The sequence below is a fragment of the Arabidopsis lyrata genome (assembly GCF_000004255.2).
Source record: "Arabidopsis lyrata subsp. lyrata unplaced genomic scaffold ARALYscaffold_8, whole genome shotgun sequence".
NCBI classification, from domain to species: Eukaryota; Viridiplantae; Streptophyta; class Magnoliopsida; order Brassicales; family Brassicaceae; genus Arabidopsis; species Arabidopsis lyrata.
This window is the reverse complement of record NW_003302548.1, coordinates 14,897,852-14,908,640: the sequence shown is the minus strand read 5'-3', so window position 1 is coordinate 14,908,640 and position 10,789 is coordinate 14,897,852. Positions and strand designations below refer to the sequence as shown.

The following is a 10,789-nucleotide window of genomic DNA, read 5'->3' as shown; positions in this document are numbered from 1 at the left end:
TGTAAAATATAGTAGTATAATATAAGAGCATACAACAAATGTATTAGTATAAGATAAACATGAGTTGTAGTTTAGTCTCTTTGATTTAATATACTTGTTTTAGATTACACCATAATCAGGGTGGTCAGGTCGACTATATTTTTGTTTACCAATTGATATGTTTATTGAAACTCAAAAGAATATTATGTAACAGGCAATTTAAATATGATTAACCAAAACTTAATGAAGACATGTAGTTTGGCGAGTAGCAGTATAATATAAGAGCATACAACAAATGTATTAGTATAAGATAAACATGAGTTGTAGTTTAGTCTCTTTGATTTAATATACTTGTTTTAGATTACACCATAATCAGGGTGGTCAGGTCGACTATATTTTTGTTTACCAATTGATATGTTTATTGAAACTCAAAAGAATATTATGTAACAGGCAATTTAAATATGATTAACCAAAACTTAATGAAGACATGTAGTTTGGCGAGTAGCTGAAAGATGTGCAAAACTTTCTATCATGGGAGCTAGCCTAATCCGTCCACCACCTCCGATCCAGGAATAATTTATGCTTGAATTTGACTCGCTTCGCGACAGTTTCGACCTAGGCTCGATTTTTAGAGATATCTAATTCATCCTTTTCATATCTGCCTTTTTTTTTTAATTCTTTAAGGCTTGTAAAGACGAATCTTAGATTTCACAGTGTTTTTATATTAGAAAAAATCGAACCCCTGTTGTTATATTTCTTATTCAAAATTGTGTTTTTGCATTTCTGAATTTATTCAGACTCTATATATATGTCCAATGCTTTCAATTTTTATTTACTAATCGTTTAATTTTGCTGATGACTTTTTTTGTTGATTTGATTTCATTATTGCTTAGCATAGAAAAGCAAACAAAAATAACATTTTCTTTTTAACTAGTTTCAAAGAAACTTGTACGTAGTGGGTGTAAGAAAGATTGAGCGATGAGATCTGGAATAGACCAAAGCAAAAATATGTGAGCTTCGGACGCAAGCTCCTGATTTACGTTCAACATTAAAGAAATCTTCTTCATGTAGATCCATGCAAGTATAATCGGGAGAGAAGAAACGAGGAGGAGTTTGATTCCTCGCTTGACAGTCGCAAGAACGTAGTTATAACGTCTTGCGCCGAAGGCTTGGGAGCAGATAGTTTCAACGCCCACGGTTAAACCGGGGAAATGCGACGGCGAGGGAGCCACCGGCTAGAGTGTTGTCTCCGAGACCGCCGAGGTAATACATAAAGACGAACGAGCGAGCGTAGAGGCATATACCTTTTATTTTGTCAATGTCTATGACTATGAGACAGAAGATTTTAGGTGTAAAGAAGATTGGTTAAGCCTTTTTCTTTATATAGAGAAAAGTAATGTGGGTTTTCATATTATTAGTGTTCCAATTTTGATCATATTTATAATAATTTCAGGTCAAAATCTCAAAAGTGTAGTCTATTTAATTTTACGCGGTTTTATCTATTTAGTTTGAATATGTATAGTGATACATGGTAACTTCTGCATAAATCAATATACTTCTAGCTCAAACTTATTGTTTTTTATAAGAATTAATTATTTTCTATAATTTTTCATATGTTTTTTTTTTTCCTTCAGTCAACATATATGATATAAGTCTAAATTCATACACATGTGAATTCTATTTCATTTGAATTTATATACTCATGTGGTTTAATTTGTACACTCAGATTCTAATCGAATGGAATTCATATAGCTGAATATGGTAACATTCTTATAAATCAACATACTATAACTCAAACTTGTGGTTTTAAAAGAAATTGATTATTTCTAAATTTTTTTTTGTATGAATGTAAAATTATATTCACAAAAAAACTATTTTATAATGAATGCTTCATCTAAGCAGAAAGTCGAACATTAGAACATAATATTGGAAAGAGAGTTAGGTGCCATGAGTTTGAAACCAATATCGAAGGCCTCCTTCATAAGGCGGGGAATCCACCAATGTGCTTAGCCGGTTACGAATTCTCTTGTCAATCGATCTAATCAGGTTTGAGGATGGGGTTGGAATCTCTCCATGACGTCTTCCATTACGTTTTAGCCAAATACCATGAATGGTGGTTTGAAAAGTATACCTCAACACAAAAAAATTGTAATCGTGGAGAGGAGGAATCTGTGAGCAGCGGAATTATGGAGTCCCATCTTGAAGTGAAACTATGACTTAGAATGCCATGGGATAAAGCATACCAAACTCGAGAAGAGTAGGGACATGAGAAAAAAATGAACATATTTTCTATATTTTTCATATGTTTGTACGTTCATGGGTCCAAATATGGGGTTTTAGGGGGTAAAGCTCATGTTCAAGTGTTTAGGTTTGTGCGCCCTAGGCTGTGCGGAGGGGGGTATGTAACATTGGGATGCGCTCAACTAAGAAAAATTGCAACTTTTCTCAAACAAAATTCAGTTTAAGATTTTGAAATTGTTGATACAGGATCCTGAACCGAGAATCCCGAATTCATGTGGAAGTATCCACGCCACCTCCATATCATCATTTAAGGGGCCCATGGTTACGATCCAGGTCATCATGTTGAAAGAGCTCGAAGATGATGGTGAATAGCTCGTTGAAGGCCGACTATTCATAGGAAACAAGCTATAACCATTACGAGCTCTAGGAGGAAAAGTCCACGAAAAGCCCAAAGAGAGTTTAAATTCAAACGTTGCAGCATTAATGACATGATCGAAACCTAGAAATAGATGGATCAATCTCTAATTACAAGGCAAATACACACTTTTTATACTATTTTCTATTGCTCAAATTCTCACAAAAGTTGCAAATACTTTGGATACTTTTGTTCGCGAGAGTTTTTGTCCCACAATTTATTTACAAATACTAAATGTCAGATCCGATATCCACAGAAATCCATCTTTTGATTTAGTGAACCAAACCTTTGGTTCGATCATTTTTCTTAAAATCGAGGATTTGTCTGTGAATTTTGAAACCCTAGTCAAACTAACGAGTAGATTCACCATTTGGTAGCTTAGGCTGTTTGGTTTCAGTTCCATGTAAGCTCCATCGGTCATTTCTTGAATTTGATCATACAGGAGATGATTTCTCTTGATCAATTTCCTTTAAATAGCTGGTTTTATATTTCAAAGCCGGTAAATGGGTCGAATGGGTCAATGTTCGTCTTTATGGGTTTGATCCTGCAATTACTATCTGACTATCAGAATTAAACTCGAGCTACTAGTACGGCCAATGTTTCAAGACAACAAGGGTTAATGTGATACGTGGCTTTACTAGTAAACTGTTACATAGACGATTCTACCATGGACAAGTTCTTCCGACCCTTATTAGATCCACGACAGAGACACTTCTTTTCCATGTTTACTTCCTTCTCCATGTTCTTGATGAAGACCTTTGATGATTCACGACCTGTCGACACTTTTTTCTCTGCATAGAATCACGACAAACGGCTCTAGTTGTATATCGATGAAGATTTCTTGTACACTTGTCTCCATTAATCTGCATATTTGTTAATAATCACAATAGCTGGAACTCAAACCTCATACTTCTTGGTGTAGAAGCATTAATTAACCATTTGTCAATCAATGGGCAAGGGACTTCGATAAATATCCGTCTAAACTAATTATTTGCGATACATAAAATATGAATAATATTATACTTATTTAAATATGGTTATATATTTTGACATTTCGATCCGCATGTGCTACCATTTTTAGTTAGTTAGTACTTAGTAGCATTTGGAAGAGAGAAAAAAAAATGATTGGTTGAATTAACAAAGTACAAACAATACACATCCCAATGGTCCATTGATTTTCTTCAATAATGGTCAATGGTTTAGTTTATTTATTTTATCAAAAAATCGTCACACTAACCCAACAGTGTATAATTGAATTTTTTCGAATAAAGTTTCAAGCGATTTGAGCAAAATTTGAACTTATGAATTTATAAACCTTGAATACAACTACGAATCTCTGAATTGTGTTATCATTACACTACAAAATTTACATTAATCATCCAACGATTCCCTTCTAAATAAAGAAAAAAGTTATAAATTAATTCAAAAGAAAGTCAATTTTGTTTTTTTTTGTTAAAGACCAACCATGATTCATTCCTCCCTAATTATCAACCATCCCAGCCTCCACATCCTCCTTGTCGTCGCTGCTGCCACAATCCACAGCTGTTGTGAGCTCCTTAGCCCTTTCCGCCTCCAGTTCCCAATCGGTCCTACACGTCGCCGCCATCATGCCAATCACACACGTGATCTGCGCCGCGAGCATCCCAAGCCAAAGTCCCTTGAATCCGAACCCAAACCAAAACGCCATAACAGCTCCAACCGGAATGCCGACCACATAAAACGCCACTCCATTAATATTAGCTCCGATCTTCGGCCTCGCAGAGCCTCTAAGAACACCGCATCCGGTAGTTTGCGGGCAGTTCCCGAGCTCGCAAAGGCCAACGATTGGCAGAGCCATGGCAGTCAACTTCATGATTTCTTTGTCATCGGTGAAAAACATTGCCCATGTGTTTCTGACAGAGACAGTAAACATAAAAGCTGTAAACCCGAGGGCGATGCTGAGGCCAAGTCCAACAATGGCGGCTCTTCTCGCTTTCTTTGGCTGGTTCGAACCAAGCTCGTTTCCGACCCGAGTCGAGACTCCTAAACTCAAGGAATGAGGGAAAATGTAAACAAGGGAAGTGATTTGGATGAGAATTCCCATTGAAGCAACACTTGCTTTAGGGTCTAAGAGAAATCCACAAAGCAAAATCATAATCTCATAGCACCACCACTCTAGACAAACCGATATACAACTTGGTATCGCGAGACAGAGTAATTTCTTCCATTCTCTCACACTATCTTCATTTGTCTCCTCTGTTATCTTCTCCTCCTCGTTGATACTTAGCTTGTCTTCGAAGAAACAAATGTAGAGGAAGAGAAAGGCGACAAGGTTGAAATTAGACACAACACCACTCAAGGCGATGCCTTTAATCCCCAAACCAAGATAACTTACAAAGAAGAACGTGATTGGCAAGTGAAGAAAACTGGCGATCACTGTGCAGATTGATAAAGGAAGAGTCTTTGACTGTGTCCGAAGATAAACTCTTAATGGGTGTAAGAAAGATTGAGCAACAAGATCTGGAACAGAGTAAAGCAAAAAGATGTGTGCTTCCGACGCGAGCTTCTTGTCCTGTTTCAAGATTAAAAGAATCTTCTCCATATTCATCCAAAGAAGTGTAACAGGGAGAGAAGTGACGAGGAGGAGGATGATTCCTCTCTTGATAGTCGCGCGGACGTAGTTATAGCGTCTAGCTCCAAAGGCTTGAGAGCAAATAGATTCAACACCCATGGTTAAACCGGAGAAAAGAGAATATCCGGTGATGTTTGCGAATGCGGCGGCGAGGGAGCCACCGGCGAGAGTGGCGTCCCCGAGACCGCCGAGGAAAGACAGAGAGACGAAGGAGCGAACGTAGAGGAAGAGACCTGTGAGGACCAATGGGTAAGAGATTTTGCCGATTGAGATTGCTTCATTTATGAAAACAGAGGAGTGATTTTTGAGATGAGAGCTTTTTTGGAGTAAAGGTGTTGTAACTTCGTCTCTGACACGATTTGATTGACTCATTCTTTTTGTTTTTGTCAATATCTGTGACAGAAGAAGGGAAAGAGAGAGAGAGAGAAGAAGATTTGTAGGTGTGAAGAAGATTGGTTAAGCATTTGGCTTTTATAGAGAAAGCTATTAGTGTGTGGATTTTAATAATATTATTATTATTCAATTTTGGTCATATGTTTTTTATTTTCAAGTCAAATGGTTACACGCTTATTAGTTATTACATTTGAATTTGTATACTCGAGTGGTTCACTGTAGTTAAAAATTAGATACGCGGTTTCTATTCAATTTGAATTTGTATAGTGTTACATAATATTTATGCATATAAATAGATATATTATAACTTCAAAGTAATTATTTCAAACGATAATATTTATTATTTTCTTTTTAAATCAGATTTTTATCTAGTCAACATATACAGTCTTTAATGTGAATTCATATAAAATCTGTAGACACGGTTTCTACTTAGTTTGAATCCTGCGCATAAATCAATATATTACCAGCTTAATGTTGTGATTGAAAAAAAGAATTTCTTATTTTCTATTTCTTTTGTCATACGTTTATTTTCACTCAATGGATAAAATATTTAATGTAAATCTTTATACTGTACATGTATTCTATTACATTTGAATTCATATACACGCAATTAACTATAGTTGGCTATAGTTTAAATCTGTATACACGTTTCTATTCAGTTTGAATATGTATAGTGATACATGGTTAGCATGCGTATAAATCAATCAATTCAGTTTTAACATTGTAGGTCCTCGTCTTAACGTAAGTTAAGATAACTTACGTTAACATGAGGACCTTAAAATTGGTAATTTACGTTCACACACTAAAAGTAGATATTGCCATATGATAGACGAGGCCCAACTCAAATATTTAAGTACACAAAATATAACTTTTGATCATCACTATTTTCTTTAATCAAATACGACATGATTAGAATTTCAAATTAACTGACACGGAACGTAATAATAAAACTGAAACAAGGGACCGGTCAAATTCTCATGTTTATCGTGCCACTAAGTACTTGACCAGTGGGTTTTGAACCTATTTCAATTTCACATAGAAACTTCTTCTCTTTTTTTCCCTTTTTTATTTTTTTTTTACATCATTTTCAGTTTATAACTTTTCAAAGTCGCAAGTTTACACACGGTGTGCCCCACGCGTTGAATTAGACCTAAAGAGAATTTCCCAAGTGGAGGAGTTTGCGGATTAAGGACAGCTAAAAAAAGTATGCATAACACATTTTAAAAAGTGCAATATATCATTTCTTTCTAAACAAAATGTTTGTAACTTACTTTTATACCAATTCTCACAAGAATATGGTCTCAATCTTTTATTTATCTTCAGTGATTCAGTCGTTCGTATCGTACTTATTTTATGTTTTCTATTAATTATGAACTTTTAGGGCCATAATTTTTCTTTAGGCAAAAGCGAAAATTTAAACGTTATAATAAAAACTCTAATCAATAAAAAGATGGAAGTTCGTTAATATGCAAACAATAAGTGGAATTGGCTGGTCGGACGTTGACCAGACATGTTCAGGCAAAATAGTGATCAACACTGAAGAAGAAAGAAAAATATTCGTTTTGGGACCAAAGAAAACATATAAGGAAGAGAACTTATATTTTGGGACAAAAAAACAAAATGTTCGCTAAATTTCACCTACATTTTGTTTTGGTCAATAACTAAACTTCGCTAAATTTTCTATACATAAAATAACATAGGGACTTATTTTACAATTTTTATTAATGTGCACTGTTATATAATGATGTTTTCTAAATTACATCAAAGTAAAAAATAAAAAAACTATTTATTGCTACAAAGGTGTTACATGATTATCTATTTTCTATCGGAAAAAATGTCATTTAAATCGTCACTTTGCCATTTGTGGAGGTTTAAAGCATGAACTTTGAACCTGGTGCTTTTAATCCTCAATTTCTAGTTGACTTTCAATTTAATATCTAACTTTCGTTGACGAAGCCGATTGAGACACGTCTTTAACTAGACAAACGGAGGATTAAGAGGTTGTTATCTCTCCGTCTAATATATCCGTTAATAAGCAAAACGACGTCGTTTAATCAAATGAAAACTCCTAAATTCGATTAAGCTCGAACCCTAGAATACCAAATCGAAATTAGAAATACAAAATCGAAGATTCTCTCTCGTTTTCTTCTCTAATCTCGATTTCTTCTCAAATCTCGATCTCATCTATATTCCTCAGGATATGTTGACTCTATTCCGATGAGTTCTAGCTCCTAGAAATCGATAGTACTCGCTGCCAGATGAATGCCTGATTAGTACGTGTGTGGGTTAGGTGTAAGGATCTTTACATCGAAAACTCAACACAGGTCAACTAGACTATAGCGGAGCGAAGAAAACGAGAGAGAATTTTCGATTTTGTATTTCTAATTTCGATTTGGTATTCTAGGGTTCGAGCTTAATCGAATTTGGGGGTTTTCATTTGATTAAACGACATCGTTTAGCTTATTAACGGATATATTAAACGGATAGATAACAACGTCTTAATCCTCCGTTTGTCCAGTTAAAGACGTGCCTCAATCGGCATCGTCAACGAAAGTTAGAGATTAAATTGAAAGTCAACTAGAAATTTAGGATTAAAAGAACCAGGCTCAAAGTTCATGCTTTAAACCTCCACAAATGGCAAAGTGACGATTTAAATGACATTTTTCCCATTTTCTATTGTATAATACTTTCAAATTTTAAATTAATTATTTTCACTTTAACTATTTGTAATACCCCGGTTTCAGGAATATGATGATGCATGCGGAGAGGTTTAAAAGAATTTATTTGGCCACCTATGTCACCAAAATGCACTTATCTTTTCGGACAATTGTCCTAAGAAAACTCCATAGTTAAGCGTGCTAGAGCTGGAGTAGTTTCAGGATGGGTAACTTTCCGGAAAGTGATTGTTGGAACTGTGTGAGTGAGGACAAAACAAAGGGAATGATCATGTGATGATTTGTAGGGTTGGTAAACAAGTCTTTAAAGCCTCCCGGATGTAGCGGACCGGCCGTCGGATAGGGGTGGGCCCATGGGCCGGAGAGAGGACCTGGGGCCAACTGGTAAGGACGGTCGGGGCGTTACAAGTGGTATCAGAGCCGAACCCAGGCGAGTGGGGAGTCAAGAGGGCTCACACCGCCGGGGGTGACAGTCTTAGTGTGCAACGAGGACGTTGCGATCTGTTAGTGGGGGTGAATTGTAATACCTCGGTTTCAGGAATATAGTGGTGCATGCGGAGATGTTTAAAAGAATTGATTTGGCCACCTATGTCACCAAAGTGCACTTATCTTTTTGGTAAACTGTCCTGAGAGAACTCTACAGTTAAGCGTGTTTGGGCTAGAGTAGTTTCAGGATGAGTGACCTTCCGGGAAGTGATTGTCGGAACTGTGTGAGTGAGGACAAAACACAGAGAAAAATCATGTGGTGATTTGTAGGGTCGGTAATAGAACGTGGGTCCATGGGTATGATGATGCATGTAGAGAGGGTATGATGATGCATGCAGGGTGGGTCCGTGGGTATGATGATGCATGCGGGGTGGGTCCATGGGTCCGAAATAGGACGTGGAGTCCACTGGTATGGACAGTCGGAGCGTTACACTATTAATCACAAAACTTCTATTAAAATTTTCAATTTTCAGTGTATATTAATGTATTCTAGAAATACATATTTATACTTTTTAGTAATTACTGATGTAAACATAATTTAAAATAAAATGTTGTGGTAATATATTATCCATAATATCTTTGATTTTTGTATAAAGGTATCTATACATTGCGAAATTGATCATCAGCACCGTGCGTAAAAAATCAGAATGGTTAACTAACTCCACATGAAGCAGGGTAAAGTAACATACCATTTTGTTACAACTATTTCAAATAGTTTATAAATATTTTAGATTTTGAGTTTCCTACAATTTAGGTTTTCCTTTTCCTTTATTTTTCTCATTCTTTCTCTTTTTTCAGCTTCAATAATCTATTACAGTGTTTACTGGTTAATTATATGACAAATCATTTTAATGAAAAGACCAAAAAAAATGATTTTTATTTATTATTTTGAGGGTAAAATATGAACTTTAAAGTTTCAATAGATATGTCTAGAAGAAATAGAAATGCGGGGTTATAGCCTTATAGGTATATCTACATGCGTCAAATTTGTGATTTCTTTTTAAGTAAGCCATTAATTCCTTAACTTGTGCCTGAAAGTTAAAGAATATGGTGAGTCTAATTCATTGTACTAATATTTCAGTTCATTGAATTGAATTTGTACCTTGCATAACAGTTAACACATTGAATAAAAGTGACTTAACGTGTGCCCATGCCCATTTTCATTTTCCTATTATAATTCTCTTTTCTAATTGTGATGTTTTGCAAATCTATTTTGTCCTTGCTTGAACAACAAAAAGAAAAACTACAAATATAAGTTTTCGATATGACGAAGACTTTTTACATCGGTCTATCGTGTTTGTATTGGTTCATTTGTAAATTGTAATGACTCAGGAACGGTTCAACTTAGAAAGTAGTACACGCACCCGAGATAAATTTTATAAATTTAATAAATAGCGAAAACAAATAATGTGTTTCTAGAATTGTAAAAGTTGCTCCATACTAATCTTAAGTTTTTGATCATTCTTTAAGTTAATTAATTGTGGTTTATATTTTGAATCCCATGAAAAATATGCTCTAGATCCGCCAATAACATCTTTCAGGTTTACTAGTTTTCCTAAATTCTTATATGTCCTGTCATTTTTAGTCGAACAAATTAACATTTAGAGACGTATAACTTGTGATCCAATTAAATGGGAACACTTCAAAAATATTATTTGACACGTTATTTTACAAGTTGGATTTTAGTAACCTCCTTGCGCCACCTTGAGGGAGAATACTAGAAAATATATTGCGATAAAAGACTAAAACTACATATGCATGCAAATATGTTTCTTGTGTTGAGTGTTATTCTCTTTTTAAAGCATGTGTTGAATTTGTACTTGTATAAATATGTTAACGCTATATGACCTAGCTATAAGAATTGGAGATAACATAATGAACAAACCGTGTATCTTGCGAATTAACTACTATGGGAAATTAGAGTCGGAATGAAGTGATCAAGGCAGCAAAACCCAAAAACAATATTTTCAAGATATCAATATCTATTCT

The 10,789-nt window shown here is 35.1% G+C and overlaps 1 protein-coding gene across 1 annotated transcript; it reads right to left on the bottom strand.

Moving 5' to 3' along the window:
• Window positions 1–3,916: 3,916 nt before the first annotated feature.
• LOC9300225 (protein DETOXIFICATION 50) lies at window positions 3,917–5,689 on the bottom strand. The gene has a single exon (XM_021015595.1). It carries the CDS (start codon window positions 5,616–5,618, stop codon window positions 4,116–4,118), a length of 1,503 nt encoding a protein of 500 aa, XP_020871254.1. The 5' UTR covers window positions 5,619–5,689; the 3' UTR covers window positions 3,917–4,115.
• Between the last annotated feature and the right edge of the window lie 5,100 nt (window positions 5,690–10,789).

Bases quoted from the DNA above. Each gene is read 5' to 3' on its own strand.
- LOC9300225 (XM_021015595.1), bottom strand. From the start codon at position 5,618: ATGAGTCAATCAAATCGTGTCAGAGACGAAGTTACAACACCTTTACTC.